At 37.3% G+C, this 21,871-nt stretch overlaps 1 protein-coding gene across 6 annotated transcripts in view; it reads right to left on the reverse strand.

The window, feature by feature from the left end:
- Nucleotides 1-21,871, reverse strand: part of EML4 (EMAP like 4) — a 161,362-nt gene that overhangs the window by 34,571 nt on the left and 104,920 nt on the right. For all 6 annotated transcript variants that reach the window (XM_047069457.1, XM_047069455.1, XM_047069456.1 and 3 more), the window contains 7 exons: nucleotides 20,137-20,260; nucleotides 18,024-18,173; nucleotides 16,765-16,834; nucleotides 15,548-15,658; nucleotides 14,727-14,822; nucleotides 9,679-9,813; nucleotides 9,432-9,567 (listed from right to left, as the gene is read on the reverse strand). In XM_047069457.1, coding sequence (XP_046925413.1) covers nucleotides 9,432-9,567; nucleotides 9,679-9,813; nucleotides 14,727-14,822; nucleotides 15,548-15,658; nucleotides 16,765-16,834; nucleotides 18,024-18,173; nucleotides 20,137-20,260 — 822 coding nt within the window. The remainder of the gene's footprint in view (nucleotides 1-9,431; nucleotides 9,568-9,678; nucleotides 9,814-14,726; nucleotides 14,823-15,547; nucleotides 15,659-16,764; nucleotides 16,835-18,023; nucleotides 18,174-20,136; nucleotides 20,261-21,871) is intronic.

Raw genomic sequence — 21,871 nt, forward strand, 5'->3', positions numbered from 1 at the left:
GAGCATACTTCAGATTCTAGGTCTCTGTCTCTCACTTCCCCTCCCCTGCTCGTGCTCTGTCTCTCAAAAATAAACATTAAAAAAAAAAAAAATCTGCACATAAGTGGACCCATGCAATTCAAAACCCATGTTGTTCAAGGGTCAATTATGTATGTATGTATTATATATACGTAATCAGATATATATGTGTGTGTGTGTGTGTGTATACACACACACACACACACACATATATATCAGATCCTTTTTAAATTAATTAATTAAATTTTAAATAGGCTCCATGCCTACCATGGGGCTTGAAGCCATGAACCCGAGATCAAGAGTGTCATGCTCCACCTAGTGAGCTAGCCTGGTGCCCCTCAGATCCTCTTTCTTAAGGGTGAGGGTAAGATTTTAGTATTCAAACTATAACCAGTTCATTTCCTGAGACCTTCTCTTTGGTATTCATGATATGTTAACTCAGAGAAGCTAGTGAGGCTATCTGGTTAGTGAGGTTATCTGGCTAGTGAGGCTAGGAGAGCAAGAGTAAAGCTCTTAGGAAGATATCTTGTAGAATTAGTAAGTAGGTTACAAATGGGAAGGTAGAGCCTTGTTTAAATATGGCCCAAATCAGTCAACAGATCTTAAATCGCTTGGAAAAATGAAAAAAATTACAAGTTTAAAAATTATTCTGTGGGGGCGCCTGGGTGGCTCAGTCAGTTAAGCGTCCGACTTCAGCTCAGGTCATGATCTCACGGTTTGTGAGTTCGAGCCCCGCGTTGGGCTCTGTGCTGACAGCTCAGAGCCTGGAGCCGGTTTCAGATTCTGTGTGTCCCTCTCTCTCTCTCTGACCCTCCCCCATTCATGCTCTATCTCGCTCTGTCTCAAAAATTAATAAAAAACGTTAAAAAATTAAAAAAAAATTATTCAGTGGGAGAAATGGGTGAAGGTGGTTAAAAGGTACAAACTTCCAGTTAGAAGATAAAGAAGTTCTTGGAAGTTAACACACAGCATGGTGACTACAGTTAAGAATACTGTATTGTATATTTGAAAGTTGTTAAGAGAGTAGATTTTTTTTTTTTAAGTTTATTTTGAGAGAGAGAGAGAGAAGGGGGTGGGGAGGAGCAGAGTGAAAGAGAGAATCCCATGCAGGCTCTCTACACTGTAAGTGCAGAGCCCAATGCAGGGCTTGAACTTACGAACTGCGAGATCATGACCTGAGCTGAAATCAAGAGTCAAACGCCTAAACAAGTGAGTCACCCAAGCACCCCTAAGAGAGTAGATCTTAAAAGCTCTCATCAAAAGAGAAAAATCTGTAACTATGTGAGGTGCTGGACGTAAACAAAACTTACTGTGATAGTCACTGTGCAATATAAACATATATCAAATCAAATCATTGTTATATATCTTAAATGTATACAAAATCATATCCCAATTATACCTCAATAAAACTGAAAAAAAGTGTTAATTTTCTAAATTGTTCAACTGAAAAATGGATAAACACAATATGTACATTTATAATGTAATATTCAGCCACAAAAAGAATGAGGTATTGATATGTGCCACGACATAGATGAATCTTGAAAACATTAAGGTTCTAATAAAAGAAGCCAGTCACAAAGGACCATATACTGTATGACTCCATTTATGTGAAATGTCCAAAGGAGGCAAATCCCTAGAGACCAAAAGCTGACGAATGGTTGCTACAGGCTGCTGGGAGGGAGAAATAGCAAATGACTGCTAATGGACCCAGTGTTTGTTTTTGGGGTGATGAAATGTTCTGAAATTAGATAGTGGTGATGGTTGTATGACTCCATGAGTGTACTAAAAATCAAGTGTACATTTTAAAAGGGTGAGTTTTATGGTATGTGAACTTAATAAATCTCAATAAAGCTGTCATTGAGATTGTTCATTTTTACTTATCTATTTGAGCTGCCACTGTATTTAAGAAATTAACTGAAATTTGTAGGGCTTTGGTATCCTTTAAAAAAATGTTGCAGCTGGCTCTAAAAATTACTCAGTGTGAGGATGCTAGTGGTACAGATACTTAATAAAAAAGTGTATTTGGCAGGGAGCAAGGAAATGGCTTCCCTGATTTGGAGTAGAGCTTGCTTGAATCAGCAGAGCTGGGGGCAGAACTCCAACAAACTTTTATTCATGTCAACTGCCTCAGTGCACATCAACATTCATCACCTAAAAATACTTTAAGCACTGAACACTACAACTGTGTCCAGCAGGATAGCCAGCCAATTATTTATCATGGCTCTGATGTGACCAAGAAAGAAAGGACATCTGAGAGATGTAAATTTTTTGAGTATTGTTGGATTTGGACATTAAGACAAAAAAAAAAAAAAAAAAAAAAAAAAAAGCAAAGGGCTTATTTTCTCATGCATGGTCAAATAACAAGAGTAGTCTGAAAGTACCATGGTACCATGCAAGAAATTAAAAAAAAACAGAGAGATGTGGAATTTCATGGATCTCCATCAGAATGTAGAAATATGCAATACAGTTTTTTTTTAATTCAGTCTTCCATACTTCCAAACACCACATAAACCTCATTAAACACTTACGATCTTCCTAGAATGATGGAATGTTAGAAAACAGAAAATAAACCTGAGGAACAAATGCTTCATCAAGAATAAAAATAAGTAGCATAAACTCCATGAAATTTTCACTTTCTACCTCCTACCCCAGGAGAGTTATTTCCTGAGAAGGACCTAATATTAGCTGAGCTAAAATTTCTGTGTTTCAAATTTATACAAATTACCAAAGCTCCCTTTAGACAGTATTTACTGAGAAAACAAATTTTCAGTCAGGGCGCCTGGGTGGCTCAGTCAGTTGAGCGTCTGACTCTTGATTTCAGCTCAGGCCATGATCTCATGGTCAGTGAGAATGAACCCTGCATCAGGCTCTGTATTCACAGGGCAGAGCCTGCCTGGGATTCTCTTTCTCCCTCTCTCTCTGCCCCTCCCCTGTGCACTCTCTCTCTCTCTCTTTCTCTCTCTCTCACACACACACACACTCTCTCTCTCTCTAAATAAATAAATAAATAATAAACATAAAAAAAAAAGGCCCAAATTATCAAAGATTTCTTTCTCATGGGCCTGTATTTCTGACATTCCAATTTAAGCCAAATAATTTTTGAAATACCTACCAAGAAAAATAATTATCCTTGAATTTAAAAACCTACTGTACCTTCAGGTATTTAATTTCAAATCTCCCCTTTCTTGTCATCTCTAACAGAAACAAAGTTTCCTTAAAAAGCAGTTTACCTTGACAAATATGGATAGTCTCAAGGGCTTTCTGTGCCTGTTTAAGAACTATGGAATCAAATGTTAGGGAGACTTTGAAACTTATGTTATATTCTTAGCAACTGGGCAAATATGTCCATGTTGATAATTTGGAGCATGTAAAATGGTGTTTCTTAAAGAAATCTGGCAAAGATTTAAGAAAAATGGACATTTTAATGACCTTGTAGATATTCTCAACTTCCCCTCCCCCCACTTAAAACTTATGAATTATTTCATAGAAGAAAAATCTGAACTTTTTCATATACGTTGGAAATAACAATTACTTTGTACCCAACATGAGAAATATACCCATGTTTCTGTTGTTGTACCCAACAACAGAAAATAACGAAATAGCCTAAGTGGTGATCAGCACTTAGGTGATCAGCGTACACACACATACACATATACAATGGAATAAAAAAAGAAGATAATCCTGCCATTTGTAACAACATGGATGAACCCTGAGGGCATTATGCTTAGTGAAATTAGACACAGAAAGACAAATACTATATGATTTCACTTACAAATAAAATCTAAAAAAATGAACTAACAGAAACAGGTGGTGGCGGGGGAAATGGGTGACAATGGTCAAAAGGTAGAAATATCTAGTTATTAGATAAATAAATTCTGGGGATGTAATATACAGCATGGTGACTATAATTAACAATACTATATTGTACATTTGAAAGATGCTGAGAGTAGATCTTAAAAGTTCTCATCACAAGAAAAAAAACTGCGAAGTGATGGATATTAACTAAACATTTATGGTAATCATTTGGCATATACATTATGCTGTACACTTTAAACTGTGCAATGTTATATGTCAATTATAGCTCAATAAAATCAGGAAAAAAATAGAAAATTCTAATTACTTTGAAGATTTCTGTTAATTTAAGGTAAGGAAAAAATGGTTTGGAAGCAAGAAGAAAATATACAAAGAGCTTATGAAGTATAAATACAGTTTTGGTTTGTTTGCTATTAGTAGAGTAAAAAATTAGCTATGGAATTATACTTCCACCATCCAAAATAAAGGGATGAATGTCCCTTTATCAGACACGTTATCATAGTACACTCAGATCCGGTTGAAAAGACTGCCACGGATGCAGAAACGTCATATTAGGGAATATGCAAAATGGATCAATCTATTGAAATTTTTGGCAAGAATTTAAAAATGGAAACTTTGAGTGTTCATTGCACTCATCAAATCCTTCCTAGCCATACTTACAGAACTGAAACCCTCAAATGTAAAGGAAGGAACAAAATTCTCAACAAGTTTGCCCATAACGGGATCAGTCATATGGCAGAGGACAACATAGTCCATTTTATATGCCCAGCAATTTACAAAGATTAGATTTCCTGTTTCCTGTATGTTCACATGCAGATTTTTGGAAAAAAGCCCAAGCCACAAGTTTTTTAGACAAAAACCAAAATAAAAACAACCTCTCCCTGCCTCCCACTTCTACACACATTAAGGCTAATGAAGGGTACATTTATACCCAAATTCTGCTTAGTGTCAGAGGATAACATGTCACTGTTTTGGTAGACACTGCTGTTCCTTGCATTTCTAATACTGAACAAACGTGCCCAGGAAAAAGAAATCAGAGATAAGTGGGAAAGGTAGTTGATTAATATCACTGTTCTTTTTTTTTCTTTAAAGTTTGCGAGAGAGAGCATGCTTGCGCACACGTGAGCAGGGTAGGGGCAGAGAGAGAGAATCCCAAGCAGACTCTGTGCTGTCAGTGCGAAGCTGGTCGCAGGGCTCGAACTCAACCCTGAGATCATGACCTGAGCCAAAATCAAGAGTTGGGCACTTAGCCTATGGAAACCGCCCAGGTGCCCCCGCCTACCATTCTTTTTTCTTAAGAATCCGTAATCCACTGCTATCCTTATTGTGAGTTTTGAACCTGAATTGGACAAAACAAGCTAAAGAATGCATGGCCAATGATTGAGATCTGGATCACTGGTAGTAAAATTTAAGGATTGACAACTATCCAAGTCACCTGCCAAACTTAAAAATTCAGTTGAATGAATATGGAGAACACTACTGTAGTACATCTCCAAAAAAATATAGTTTAAAATCTGCGCAATCATAGAAACCTGCAGTGCTATAGTCAAATTCCCCATTTCCATGAAAATAGTGCTTTCATCTGTACCACTCAACTTTTATTCCTACACTAACACCCAAAGGTAAGAGTAAAGTCATTTCCTTAATAAAATGTTTAACAAATACTTTTCAAACAGCTAGTAACAGCTGCCAGACATTATCTGAATCCTGGGAAAGTCAGACTTATTAGGGAAGACAGACATGTAAATTAGGACTTTCCTTCTGAGCAGAGAAACAAGGATCCCCTTATTCCTACGTTATTTGTGGTGATTTCCACGGTCTGATGCAGAAACTCCAGAGAGACAAAGGGAAGTTGTTTCAGCGTGTTTAAGGTGAGGGGGATGAATAAGAGAAACCAGGGCATGCTGCTCTCCCAATCCCCAGGGGAAATGTCTCAGGCACCCCAAGTTGGTTCCCTGTCAACCCCTACCTCTCTTCTTGTGGATTCTCAGACTCTGATTGGTATAGCTAGTTTTCTTTCTGCGGTTACCACCTGTTACTGCTAATAAATAAATAATCTCTCTCTGCTCCCAGCCCACTGATTTTAGAACAACATCTCTAATTTTTCTTATAAACTTCTACTCTGAAGGAAGCATGATAGTCTGGATATTTTTTCAGCTTTTTCTTAATAGTAAAAAAAAAGGGGGGGGGTGTTGAAAAAGGTTATTTTCAATGTTGCTCTTGTAATTTTTTTCACCTACCAGAGAAAAGGGCAAAGTGGACCTACGTGGTACAAATGGGGCTTAAAAATTTATCTTCATTTCTGAGAAAAATCAATTTGAGGTAAAGCTAAAGAAATGCCAAAGCCCATTATGGGGGCTGGGAAGAGGGGCTGTAGTGAGAAAAAGAAGGGGACCAAACTATGAGTTTATTCTCCCCCCTCCCATTTTATAATATGGCCATGCATATTAAAAAAAATTTTTTTTAAACATTTATATTTATTTTTGAGAGACAGAGAGAGAGCATGAGCAGGGGGAGGGGCAGAGAGAGAGGGAGACACAGAATCCAAAGCAGGTTCCAGGCTCCAAGCTATCAGCACAGAGCCTTATGTGGGGCTTGAACTCACAAACTGTGAGATCATGACCTGAGCCGAAGTTGGACGCTTAACCAACTGAGCCACCCAGATGTCCCTGTTTCTTTTTTTTTTTTTTTTTTTATGGTATTTTTAATTTTTTTTCAAGTTTTTAAAAAATTTATTAGTTTTTAAAATTTACATTCAAGTAGTTATCATATAGTGTAACAATGATTTCAGGAGTAGATCCCTTAATGCTCCTTACCCATTTAGCCCATTCCTCCTCCCACAACTCCACCACTAACCCTGTTTGTTCTCCATATTTAAGAGTGTCTTATGTTTTGTCCCCATTTTTTTTTTTCAACGTTTATTTATTTTTGGGACAGAGAGAGACAGAGCATGAATGGGGGAGGGGCAGAGAGAGAGGGAGACACAGAATCGGAAACAGGCTCCAGGCTCTGAGCCATCAGCCCAGAGCCCGACGCGGGGCTCGAACTCACGGACCGCGAGATCGTGACCTGGCTGAAGTCGGATGCTTAACCGACTGCGCCACCCAGGCGCCCCGTTTTGTCCCCATTTTTATATTATTTTTGCTTCCCTTCCCTTATGTTCATCTGTCTTGTATCTTAAAGTCCTCATATAAGTGAAGTCATATGATATTTGTCTTTCTCTAATTTCGCTTAGCATAATACCATCTAGTTCTATCCAGGTAGTTGCAAATGGCAAGATTTCATTCTTTTTGATTAACATGGCCATATACACTACCCTCACAGGACCCAGCGCAAGGGAGACTGAACCCTCTAGTCTGTTGCTATGTTGAGAAAAGCAGAGGAGAAAGGTAGGAAATGTGCCACAAATGCAGTAATTGGGACAATCATTCTTTATTACTACACTATAAAGAGCTGTTAGTCATGAGCTGTTAAGATCTTTGGAAACAGCCTTTCAAGAGTTGATAAGGATAGTTTTAATCACTAATTGTTTAGAAAATAATATCTCTAAGTTCACAGGGTTTTGGTTTTATTATTATTTGTTATAGTAAATCTACTATCCACAGAAAAGACAAAGGTTTTAGCTGGATCTCAATTCCAACAAATAGAACTCTGAAGTAATGGAGTCTGACTATGTGATACTTTACATGACATTACTATTGTTCTTTTTGTATCCATTAAAAACAGAAACTTCAGGGGTGCCTGGATGGCTCAGCTGGTTAAGTGTCCGACTCTTGGTTCTGACTCAGGTCATGACCTTGTGGCTTCATGGAACTGGGCATGTACTGACAATGTAGGGCCTGCTTGGGATTCTCTCTCCCCTTCTCTCTCTGCCTCTCCTCTGCTCACACTGTCCCTTTAAAAACGTCAAGTCTTTAACAAAGTCACCTTTACTGAGAGCAATGTCATCCTGCATGACCCCCCCCCCCCCCATTTACCCACATAGAATATCTCAGCTTCTAAAGCTCCAGTCTCAGAATGAATGGAAGCTCTTGCTCTTTTTCAAGGATAATTCTTCCTCCTATACCTAATCCAGGTATTCTCCTGTCTCTAAGAGTTTTAGTTTCCTCCTTGTCACTGGCAATTCCCATTTTACTTCAGGTTTTAGGCACCCTTCAAAAGACTACTGACTGACTCAGTAACTCTCTACTTCCCATTCCATTTTCACCTTGGATTCTCAAAATTCTCCATTTTCAAACTGGCCATTCTATACTTAGCTGTTTTGGGGCCTTAATCTAAGTTCTGTTGATACTGTAAACCACTAATGGTTGTTTCTTAGTTTTGATTCTTGATAGCACTGATACTCCTAGAAACTCCTCCCTTCTTTGGGGGCACTAAATAAACAGTTCTATCTTGTTAACTTTTTCTTTTTTTAATTTTTTTTTTATATTTATTTATTTTTGAGAGACAGAGAGAGACATAGCACAAGTCGGGGAGGGGCAGAGAGAGAAGGAGACACAGAATCTGAAGCAGGCCCCAAGCTCCAAGCCATCAGCACAGAACCCGATGCCAGGGATCAAACCCACAAACTGTGAGATAATGACCTGAGCCGAAGTCGGATGCTTTTTACATCTTATTTCTCACCAGGGTCTTTTTTCTTTTTACATCTTATTTCTCACCAGGGTCTTTTCTGGTATCTAACTGGGGGATAAAGACCATCAGCCTCACAACTCGTCTCTCATGGTCAACTCAACCAGTTTTAAGGATTCTTTTTTGGTTACAAAAATATCTGTACCTTAATCCTTACTTAAATTTTTAATTACTTAGACTGTATTAATTAAACTGATAGTAGGAATTATAAAACACTACTCTTTTTTAAAATCAGATTTCTTTCGGGGTGCCTGGGTGGCTCAGTCAGTTGAGCATCCAACTTCGGCTCAGGTCATGATCACGGTTTGTGAGTTCAAGCCCCACGTTGGGCTCTGTGCTGACACCTTGGAGCCTGGAGCCTGCTATGGATTCTGTGTCTCCCTCTCTCTCTGCCCCACCCCCACTTGTGCTCTTTCTCTGTCTCTCAAAAATAAGTAAATGTAAAAAAAACAATTAAAAAAAATCAAATTTCCCTCAAGTTGGCTATTTCTCATCTTTGTTAACACTTGTATACGACAAATTTATTCACATTATCCTGGATGCCTCACATTCATAGCCATCTTTCTGCCTCTGCTTGCACTGTTTCCCTAACTGGGATCAATGTTCCATATCTTTTGAAGTTTTGTATCATTATGGCTTAACTTAAATACCATTTCTTCTGTGAAGCCTTCACAAAACACTAAAGATCAGGATGATTTCTCTCTCAATCTTTGTACTCTTTAAATTAGTATATATCTTTATCATCTCTAATTACTTTGTATTAACCTCCTAGAAGGAAAGGTTCAATATAGTCAAACGTAGGTTATATACGGTCATGAATAGCTGTGTAAACAATTTAACTTTAAAAAACAGATCATGAAAAACGTTAAAAACAAAATGCATGTTGATGACTCCTGGTCTGAGTAAGAGCCGGCCTACAACAGCAAGACGTACACATTAAAAGTGAGGACTTCAGTGTGAGAATACTGTACCTTTAGGCCCTTTCCCTGGTGTCGGTTCTACAGTAGTTTTGCTCCATATAAGTATGACTCCACCTGAGTCACCAGTAAGAACATCTCCGTTTCCCAAGAATGCTAAACACTGCACAAATTTTGGTTTTTCATATTTCTACAATGAAACAATGAGAATTTTCAGTTTTTCCTTTGGCATGATGACTATGTTTACTAAACAATAAAAATTAAAAGTTTTATAATGAAGTTTTAACATTCTGATCCTTACCCCAAAAATTCCCTGTTTTCTTGTTAGTGAATTACCACTCCAGGTCCAGAAAAAAATATGAGATTTACCACATGTTATGATGGTATTTGCGTCTGTTGGATGGAATTCCACAGCCAAAACAACTTCATTTGTTGTCTGTGGATAAGAAATAAAGCTTTAGATGAAGTGTATATCCTTATCTCCAGCAAGTACCAATTATAGCTACTGACAATTGAAGACTAGGAAACATTTTGAGATAATGCCTTTTCTATTAAGATCAATTTTCCTGGAAAATTTTAATAGATTTTTAGAATAATGATTTAAATTTGATATCCTCACACTAGTGTATCATCTTTTATGCTATTTATATATAATAACTCTGCATTAGGAAGACATATGAATTAGTTTTAGATTATTTTAATTTCCTGCACATTCAGGGAAAAGTATAATAATAGTAGCAAATCAAGAGCCATGTACATTCTATCTTAAAGACAGATTGCCATTCTGATTAAAAAAAAAGTCTTATCTTTCTTTGTACTATTATTATTGACCATTCAAGAAAATATTACTGATTTAGAGATTCGTCATGAGGTTGAAGGCTTAAAAAGTAGACACAGAATAGTCACTACAGATTCCTATAGAAATGAAAAAACAAAAAAGAAAGAATTTTTATGCTCTTCCTAGAAAGGACAAGATTTAAAAGAACTAGAGTGAAAAAGGAAGAAAATAGGCAGGAGAGTCACAAAGGAATTACAAATGTAGTGTTTTCACAAAATTACTGAATTGAGGATACTTAAAAAATTGTTTTTAACGTTAATTTTTTTTTTAATTTTTTTTTTCAACGTTTATTTATTTTTTTTGGGACAGAGAGAGACAGAGCATGAACGGGGGAGGGGCAGAGACAGAGGGAGACACAGAATCGGAAACAGGCTCCAGGCTCTGAGCCATCAGCCCAGAGCCTGACGCGGGGCTCGAACTCACGGACCGTGAGATCGTGACCTGGCTGAAGTCGGACGCTTAACCGACTGCGCCACCCAGGCGCCCCTTTAACGTTAATTTTTGAGAGGGAGAACGAGTGAGCAAGTGTGGGGGAGGGGCAGAGAGAGAGCGAGAGAGAGAGAGAGAGAGAGAGAGAGAGAGAGAGAGAGAGGGAAACAGAAGATCTGAAGCAGGCTCTGTGCTGACAGCAGAGAGCCTGACGTGGGGCTCGAACCCACAAACCATGAGACCATGATCTGAGCTGAAGTTGGACGCTTAACTGACTAGGCCACCCAGGCGCCCAGAGGTTTTATATATATGTGTTTTTTTTTTCCTTTTTTTAATGTTTTTACTTAGTTTTTTGAGAGGGAGTGTGAGCAGGGGAGGAGCAGAGAGAGAGGGAGACACAGATTCTGAACTAGGCTCTAGGCTCTGAGCTGTCAGCACAGAGCCCGACACAGGGCTCAAACCCACAAACTGAGATTATGACCTGAGCTGAAGTCAGGCGCTCAACTGACTTAGCCACCCAGGCGCCCCTGCATTTTAATAATTAAACAGCCCTTAGTTTTCACTTGGATAAAATAAAAACTAGTTGACAGTTGAATCTCATGCCAAATGGATTAACTGACGGTTATAAAGCTAACTACAAATATTTCCAGTATACAAACCCATAATGCTAGTGGTAAGATATCAAGACATGATTTGAAATAATCTATGAAATTAAATCACTTTGGGTATGAGTGTAGCATAATAGAATATTTTACTTGGATTTTTATTGTTGTATATTTTATATACATATATAAAATATATATATATACACACACACACATACATACACACATTAAAGTACACAAATCCTAAGTGCATAGCTTGATAAATTTTCACAAATCGAACACATCTCTGCATAGAAGAAAAAGAACATTATTACTAACATCGCACAAACACCTTAGATCCCTTTAGAAAAGGGGACACTATCCCCTCCCTCTGTTCAAGCAGCTATGATCCTGATTTGTGGCAGCACAGATTACTTTGCTTTATTTAAATGGAATCGCACAGAATATACTCCTTCGTGTCTGGCCCTGTTTTATCTACATTACATTCATGAGATTTACTTCATATTGGTGCATATATTGTAATTTTTTCCTCCTCATTACTGTATTGTATTCTTTTATATGTAAAGACCACGTTATTGATTTATCCATCCTCCTACTAACTGGCATTTGGGTAACTTCCTTTTTTTTTGTTTTTTGCTACCATTATTTTTGATTACTTGTCTTTTGGTCAACACATGTATATACTTCTGTTGGATTTATACCAAGGAGTGGAACAGGATGGTAGAGGGTATGCACATGTGTATGTTCAAACTTAGAAGGTAATGCCAAACAGTTTTCCAAAATGGCTGTGTCAATTTCTATGTCCAACATACAGGAGTGTATGCGAGTTCTGGTTAATTTACACCCTCATCAACTTTAGTTATTTTTGTCCACTCTCATCCCTTCATATTTCCACATACACTTAGCTTGTCAACATCCATGAAAATCATGCTGAGATTTTGACTATGTTGAAAGTACAGATCAGGGGCACCTGGGTGGCTCAGTCGGCTAAGGGTCTGACTTCAGCTCAGGTCATGATCTCACAGCTCATGAGTTCGAGCCCCGTGTCGGGCTCTGTGCTGACAGCTCAGAGCCTGGAGCCTGCTTCGGATTCTGTGTTTCCCTCTCTCTCTGCCCCACCCCTGCTTGAGCTGTTTCTCTCTGTCTCTCAAAAAATGAATAAATGTTAAAAAAATGTTAAAATGTTTAAAAAATTAAAAAAAGAGAAAGTACAGATCAGAAATAAATTTTTAAAAAGTACAGATCAATATGCAGAGAAGTAACAATTTGTATATCCACGATTATTGTATATTCTATCCACGATTATTGTATATTCCTCCATTTATTTAGGTCTTCCTTAGTTTCTGTCAATAAGGTTTTGAAGTTGCCTTATTGAATTTCAAACTTCTATAAATTAACTAGGTATGTACCAGTTCCCAAATTTTTGTGACTTAACAAAAATAGAGCTTACCTACAGTGGAAGAGAATAAGGTCAACACACAGGGGAAAGAGGAGAGACAAGAGAGTCAGTGATCCAGTCCCTGAATCAAGTAATTCCTGAGATAAAATTCCCCTCTGACTTTTATTAGAGGTTTTCTTTTTCTCCCTAAACATGAATAAATTCTCTTTAAGTTATCTTTAATTGTTTTTCAGTCCCTTGCACTGGAAAGAGCTCTAATACAGACATCTGGGACAGACCTTAGGGAACTTCAGTGTGAGAAGCAAGGGGAAAAGAGTTTCTAGCTTGCACAAATAGCTGGAATGTGGTGTTAATCACGGAGAGGCGAAAACTGTTTGGGGTCTAAGGGGGATGACTGGTGCACATTGGGACATGTTGATTTTGACTTGCAGGACAGGACACTCAAATAAATGAGAGAGATCTGGGCTACAGTTAACTGATCCGGGACACAGTAGACAGTAACTAAGGCCATGAGAGAATACATGATACCAGTGGAGGACACAGGATATAACTCTGAAGAATACCAACATTTAAGGTCTTGGAAAGGAGAACACAGAGTGGCCAGTAGGAGGAAAACCACAAGACATCATCTGATAGCCTTTACTACAAAGGATCAAACGCACACATTTTACTTCGGTATAACATCCTTATGTTTCAATGTTAAATTACTCTAAATGATGGCTGAAAGACAATCTATATCTTCATTTATGTTTTTCAAGGTTTGAGGTTTCTGGACATGTTATATTCTTTTCAATTAAAATCAAATCTACTCTATTTTTTTCAAAAGATTAACTCACACTATTTAAAAGAATCTCTTTTTGGTCAACAAGCTGAAAGCTTTAGCTTATACCAAACAAAACTGCTGAGAGAGAGAGTGCTCAACTAAAAAGGAATGTGATGTTATTTAAGAGTACAGCAAATATGTCATAGGCTTTTTTTAGTCATCCTGTCACTCTGAATCCCTCTGAAAGCCTGTCAGAAGGAGGCCATTTCGACCCATATTTGCAGCATTAACCTTATATTCTTCTCTTACAAGTTATAGCCAGATCCACACAAAGGGATCAACCCTATTCTATAGCAATTATAAATACTATAGCAGTTTATGTAATAATCCCATACATGTATTAAAACCAAAAAACTTATCCTTACATATGCTTTTCGGTTATGTCAGTTATATTCCAAAGGATGAATTTTTCCTTTAGATTTTTAATGCTTTAAAGATTGAATAAATGACAAATTTTGTTAAAGAGAAACCAGATAGCGTAATCAGAGTTAATTTTGAGATTAGACATCCATCTACTTTGGCATTTCAGTAGCACAATATGCCTGAAGTATCACTGAAATTTGGTTGAAGTTGCTTGACTATTTTATCTTAAGAATACTTTGGGGTGCCTCAGTCAGTTAAGCATCGACTCCTGGTTTTGGCTCAGGTTCATGATCTCAAGGTTCGTGAGTTCAAGCCCTGCGTTGGGCTCTGCGCTGTCATGGCAGAGCCTGCTTTGGATTCTCTCTCTCTGCCCCTCCCCTGGTCTTTCTTTCTTTCTCTCAAAATAAAGAATACTGGGGTGCCTGGGTGGCTCAGTTGGTTGAGCATCCAACTATTGCTTTTGGCTCAGGTCATGATCTCACCGTTTGTGGGATCGAGCCCCACGTCGGGCTCTGCACTGACAGCATGGAGCCTACTTGGGATTCTCTCTCACCCTCTCTCTCTGCTCCTCCCCTGCTTGAGCACTCCCTCTCTCTAAATAAATAAATAAATAAATAAACATTAAAGAAAAAAGAATACTTTAAGAACTGATCTCAGAATCTATAGATAACTATCACAGAAAGTATAAATAGGTGTTGTTAAAAAAAAAAAAAGAATACTTTAAGAATGGTATTCCTAATACCATAAAATGACGACAAATCAATAAATCTAATGAATATGGCCAACTGGTATGCTCTTGCAACTTAAGGATATGCAGTATACATCCAAGGATCTGAAAAAAAAATAATGTATTCTAAAAAATAATACTCAATTAAAATTTCTTTTGATTTACCTTTATTTCTGCTCCCTTTGATTTTTTCTGCCAATCCCAAACAGTAAGCATATGCTCATTGGAGTCATCAATAACACATAAATGAACACCTGAATCCTAAAGAAAAGTCAATTCAAGGCATTTAAAACTTTTCAGATAAGGGTGACTTTCTAAGAAGAAATACCGTATTACTAAAACTGGCAACATTAATATAATCCCAAACCCTTTAAACTTGAAAAGGATATAAACTTGAAATAAAATGATTATACTATTTACTGACTGTATTTTCTTCAGAAATATAATGAAGATTCTTTTTAAAAATACTTCCTGTTTTTAATCTTGTTTCCAAGGTTAACTTCCACTTACTATATAGTTACTTGTATTATTCAAACAGCAATTTAGCTTTCCATGATATACCTGACTTACATTAACACAGATAAATAGGATAAATAAAACGTAAATAACTTCTTTTCTAGGAGAACTGGCCAGCTTTCATGTCAGTAAATTTTTTAAATAAAATAAGATTTCCATGATTCAAGCTGAAGCAAAAGCATATCTTACTGCTTATTTCAACTGGACCATGCTATACATAAATTCCTCTAACAATTTCCTGCTATTACACTGGAATCCTAGTTCAAAACAGAACAAAAGTATAACTAAGTATAACAACCTGTATCCCATTTAAACCAGAGTACTTTAGTACCTAGGTTAAAATGCTGGCCACTGCTAAGCAACAGCTAACAATTCAGAGTTATCACTTTCTATGAACACAGACACAGACACAAAATTGAGCTTGACTTCTTTACTGCAGCTTGCTTACTTCCTTAAAAATTGTTACTTACTGCTTTTGAAAAATCCAGGCATCCTACTCCACGCTCAAAGGTCCCAAGTCCAATAATTTGCAGAGTGGATAAACTAACTGAATCCCACACTCTGACATGGGGTTGCAGAGGCTGCAAAAACAAGGGGAAAAATATAATAGCAAGACTAACTGGTATTCAGGTGGATGCAAGTAAATACTACCATCACACAGAACTGCATTCCATCTTTCAAAAGCAGTGGGTCTGGACAAACATCTAATATAAAATAGCTACTACATTTAGACATGACCCCAAAGAATCTTGAGCAGATATTTTCTTCTCATACCATGAAAACAAGAAAATAACAACAGTGATAACAGTAGCAGCAAATGATTTAGTATTTACTATGTCATACACTATTCTAAGTACATTGCATGTATTGATTCATTTAATCCCATAAACTATGTACTGTTATAATTACCATTTAACCAGACGAGGAAACTTAGATTTGAATAACTTGCCCAAAGTTATACAGCTATTAGAAGGTGGAGTTAGGAGTCTAACCAAGGCCAATTTGCTCTGGATACTCTGCTTTCAACATTACCTTCATTTCTAGGAAAATAATACTTTTTTTCTATAAGTGTCCAATACATTGCTAACCAAACAGTTCTTAAATAGAATTTGGAACTGGAAGGGGCCTTAGAAGTCATCCATTATAACCATTCTGACTCCTTTTCTCTAAATAAACTGAAGCCAGGGAATGTCATGGGTACAGTCATACACACGTTAATCAATCATCAATAATATTCACTGCTGATCCTTACAAATAAGGGATTTATTATATAAGCCAATTTAATAATACTGAATAGGAACTGACATTTTTAAAGTGTTATCAGTTCTAGTCATATATAAAGTCAAGAGGTCCATCAACATAGTGAAAATGTGGCACCTTCTGGCAAACACTGATAAGTTATGCTATGTTAAAAAAAAAAAATCAACAAGCTTACAAGTCCTCCCAATTTTACAAGTAAATAGTTTCCTTAGGGAGAACACTTATTTTTAGAGAAAAATATTAAGTAGTATGATTCTGTTTTTTGGAATCTTCTTACATTCTACTATTTTTTCCCTGCTTATACTAGAAATCCCTTAGCTGCCAAATTTTAAAAGAATGAAATAAATGAGCTGCGGTTAAAATTCCTATCAACTCCATTCTAATGACAATGTCACTGATACAGCATGCAGAACCCTATGCCACTCACCCTTCCATCTTTATCCACTCCAGCAATCTGTCCAGTTGCGATCCTAATTTTGTCGGGATGTATAGCAAGGCTAAAAAGCAGTATTAACAACAGTTTTAAATATGGGAAACATTTCAAGTAGCCGAAAGTATGCCTTAGTATCAACATTTATCAATTTTCAAACATTTTTAATCATTAAAAAAATTCTCATTGTGACCTGTTTTCTTTAGCAAATCAAATAAACATCAATCATCTAGAAGATGTTTTTTCCTAAGTTTTCGGCTGCACTTTTTCTTTCTTTGTTAAATTAAACAAATTAACGGAGCCCTAAATTTGAAGAAAACACATATTCACAATTACAGGGTAAGTTAAAATGTCTTCATCTGTTCCAGCTCCTTTCTAGTCCTGCACACAGGCACGCATACTCAGACGGTTTTATTACGGGGAAGGTGCAGTCGTGCACTGTGCAAACTCTGTGTCAACATCAGCATATTCCCCTTTTGTGACATCATCCGTATGCATCTTATTAACAGCTCTTCTACCATTTCTACTTTTCTACAAAGGAACACAATGAACATCTTCACATAGTACCTCCAACCTTTTAATTAGCTCTTAATGCTGAACGCTTAGGTCAGATGTGGGGCATGAAAATTTTAAGACTGAAAACTGTGTAGCATACATGCCCACATTCTTCATGATCAACATACGAGTGACTAGCAAAGTTTTTTTTTTTTTTAAAGATGTCTTCCTGTCCATATTTAGACTCCTTTCTATATCTTGCAACCAAAGGGTAAGCTTATTAAGAATGTAAATTTTTTGGGGCGCCTGGGTGGCGCAGTCGGTTAAGCGTCCGACTTCAGCCAGGTCACGATCTCACGGTCCGTGAGTTCGAGCCCCGCGTCAGGCTCTGGGCTGATGGCTCGGAGCCTGGAGCCTGTTTCCGATTCTGTGTCTCCCTCTGTCTCTGCCCCTCCCCCGTTCATGCTCTGTCTCTGTCTGTCCCAAAAATAAATAAAAACGTTGAAGAAAGAATGTAAATTTTTTGCTCTTGTTTATGTACTGCTCATTCCTTTCCAGAAGAGTAGTATCAATTAAAATTGTCTTAAGAAAAGATTCCACTACCGCTTCCCCATATTAAAGTGCTTTTTAAAATATATCTACACAATACCCATAATATCCTTAAGATCTGAGCTCTCCAGAAGAAATCATTTCTGAAAAACCCAAATTATAAAGAAATGCAAAAATGACAAAGAAAAACACAAGTATTAAATGAAACCAACCATTTCACACAGTCTGTGTGACCCAGGTAGTGTCGCTGAGTTCTCTCCTCATAATTAAACAGTACTACTACTGATGCTATGAAATACACTATTTCTCCGGTAGGAAGAAGGTAAACATTAGCACGGCAGTCCTTTCCTCGGTAACCATATCTTAAACAGGAGTCAAGGTTTTTAATAAATATTATTTTTAAGGTGTAAAGTTTTTCATGGATCCCTAAGGGTATCAGGAAAGTATAAAGAAAACCGGAATGCATCATCAGAACTAAGAAACTCAAGTCCTGCCACTAGCCAGGGTGCAACCCTGAGTTTTTAATGTGCACAAAACTTAGTTCCCTCATTCCGCAAATACATACTGAGTTCCTAACATGTGGCAGGCACAGAGCAGAACATACACTTCTGAACAAAATGAATGGACACCTGGGTCCCTGGAGCTTAGCTCTGGCAACGATGACAAAAACAGACACTAAATATATCATTAGAAATTGTGGAAAGACAAGGGAAAAAATAGTGGTCGTTTCCTTAAGTGAGAATACCTATTTTCACAATTAAACTAAACAAGGAACACCTAATTTAAATGGAGAGAAAGTGAAGAGAGGGATCAAAAGAAGGGTGGAGAAAATGACATTTATGCTTGACTGAAATAATGAGTGAGACAGGAGTACTTGGGTGGCTCAGTTGGTTAAGTGTCCAACTCTTGATTTCGGCTCAGATCATGATCTCACGGTTTGTGAGTTCAAGCCCTGCATGGAACTCTGTGCTGATAGCACTGAGCCTGCTTGGGATTCTGTCTCCCTCTCTCTCTGCCCTGCTTGCTAGGTCGGTCTGTCTGTCTGTCTGTCTCTCAAAATAAGTAAAAATAAACTAAAAGAAAAATGAGTAAGACAGCCAGGCACAGTTTGGTAGTGTTTATTAAAAAGTCGTAGAGGGCTCACTTCGGCAGCACATATACTAAAAAGTTGTACAGATGGTGCCTGGGTGGCTCAGTCGGTTAAGCATCTGACTTCAGCTCAGGTCATGATCTCATGGTTCGTGGGTTCAAGTCCCGCGTCGGGCTCTGTGCAGACAGCTCAGAGCCTGGAACCTGCTTCAGATTCTGTGTCTCCCTCTCTCTCTGCCTCTCTCCCATTTGCACTCTGTCTCTCTCTCAAAAATAAACAAACATTAAAAAAAAAAAAAAAAAGTTGTACAGAATTACGGGATTGGTGAGTTTTCCAAAGCTAATTTGTGTGGAAAGGAGGGAATGAATCAAAGGGCAGGGGAAGTGGGTACAGAATGGAGGCAAAAAGTTGAGTTCAAACTACTGACTCCATTCTGCTTCGTGGACTTTCTCAAAGGTTCTGAGAGAAAAATTTCTAAGTGAAATTAAGAGAGCTCTTTTATATAGTCATTTTTTTACCAAGTCTGGCAGACAGGTTAATTCTGGAATTAGAATCACCTTGTTAATTTGATGTCTTTATATAAAATAATTTACATTATTTCACAGGTTACAAAATGCTTAACTGATGTTTTCTTATTTAATTCTTACAAAAGCTCAGTGAAGTAGGAGTTATTAACTTGTAAGTGAAGTAAGGTTCACTGGGGCTGGTGGGGCTGATTCTTCTAATTCCATTCCAATGTCTTCTCTACCACATCGCAAATACCTACCATGATGTTCATAGAACACTGTTTGCCCTATCCAAAATTATTATAATTTGGGTGGTTTTAAATTGCTATTGGCAAAATACACGTAATATGTGGAGGATGAGAGGTAACATTTTTCTACTTTCTCAAGTGGTTGCTATACTCATCACACTTTTCTTGTATAAAGAGAATTTTTTTAATAGTTTAATTATTCGAGAGAGCAGGTGTGCGTGCTTGTGAACACGAGCGGAGAAGCTGCAGGGAGAGAGTGAGAACCCAAGCAGATGCTGCGCTGTCAGCGCAGAGCCTGATGCAGGGTTAATCTCACGAATGATGAGATCAACACCTGAGCTGAAATCAAGAGTTGAACGCTCAATCAAGTAAGTCACTGGGACCCCCGTCGTACAACAACAATTTTGACAGAGGTTAGGTAAACTAATTTTTCTTAAACTGAAGACAAAGTGAACACATTTGCTGTCACAGCAGAGGATACACCCACTCCAGTTTCAGCTTCTCAGGAGGCAGTTCTGTTCTGATGTCGTCATAGTTTTCAACATCAGAAGGAATGAACATTGTAATTGGCCGACCTCGCATAAACATTTTAACATATTCTCCTTCTGTTGAAACATAAGACAAAAAAATTAAGTCAGTTTTGTGAATAACCATAGAAAAGTGGATTTTTAAGGTGATATAGTAAGAGCAAGACAAAAATAGCTAGTACAGAGTTTTATTCTTATACGTAATCATTTTTATATAAAGACTTTGTCTAAAACATTGTAGGGAAAAAATACCAGTCGTTTCCTGAAGTGAGAATACCTATTTTCACAATTAAACTAAACAAGGAGGTCAGGAAGGTTGAGGTAGAAAAATACAAAAAAAAAAAAAAAATTATGATGGAAGTTTTTCCGACAGTTGAAAAGAAGAAAAAGATTATCAGGGCAGATGACAACCGTATCTACCAGACTACCTGATCAACCTACTGATGTTTAATGCCATACAAAAAACATGGCCTGAGAATATACCATAATGAGAGGAGTCACACAGCCTCCCAAGTCAGGATACAGAGAGAAGACAAGAGCTCTGCTATTTACAGTGAGTACAGCTGGAAAGACCACCAACTTCCCTCACTGCAGGACTGTGCCTACAATCAGGGCTGGGCCTAAACAATTAAATTCAATTACAATATGCTAACATTTTTAAATTCAATTACAATATGCTAACATTTTTAAAAGGCAGTGCTACGAAACAGTTTTCTAATTAGCAGTATAGGTTCTAAAACATCTTTACATAGACCAAATAGTTGTTTATAAGATCTGCAACAATCTAAAACTAAAAATGTTAGACAAGTCTAGAATCAAATAATATTTGTTGCAAATCTTTTACAAAAGGAAACAAAACTTCACTCAACAGATGAGTTTGTTCCTTAAAAACAATGAACACCCCTCCTTGGCCCAGCATTCCAATGACCTACATCTAGGTAAGTTTAATAAATGTTGACAATGATTGTGAAATGGCTACAAGAGAACCTGAATGGGAAGATGAAAGTAAGGGATTCAGTATAAAAGCCTAGGAAATGTCTAGCACCTACCAACTTGTTTGGCTTGCTATGAAAAAACAGCATTAGAAACAGACTGCACATGTGGTCATCAACCTGAGGCTGATACAACTCTAGGACCTCTAATAATGACCTAAGCTACTAAGTAGAAGAGTACATAATAATTCAATAGTTTATATGATGCAAACCATGGAAGAAGGAAAGATAAATTACTTGATGAACGTCTGCAAGTATTTCTTCAGAGTCAGATTAAACAACTGTGTTATGGGTGAGAAGTTCAAGTTATTTTTATTATTATTACTCACTTGTGCTTGGCCTCATGGATTGATCTAAGAACAGGCTAAGACCTCCCACGCCACAGTTTTCACACCACATGATGTAGGTCTTTATTACTTCTGAATCTAAGAGTGGGCTCTGCTTCCTGATGATTTTTAGCACAGCTGGACTCTGATGAGAACTAAATGATTACCAGCTGCAACTATTTCTCTTCTGCAATCGTATTTATCTGTGTCTCCTTGTCCTTTTTTGTATAGTTTATTTTCTTATAGGTATCAATTTGTTATATAATTTTCCCTCAAAGTTTTTTTTTTTTTTTAAAGAATATAAATTTTTAGAGGTAGATATCCTGTCCCTTGGAATTTCCCCTAGGATCTTTGATCAGGGATATATATCA

This window comes from Lynx rufus, unplaced genomic scaffold, assembly GCF_022079265.1.
Source record: "Lynx rufus isolate CCGP_SWC_20201006 ecotype Redwood Valley unplaced genomic scaffold, mLynRuf1.p SCAF_8, whole genome shotgun sequence".
Classification (NCBI taxonomy): Eukaryota; Metazoa; Chordata; class Mammalia; order Carnivora; family Felidae; genus Lynx; species Lynx rufus.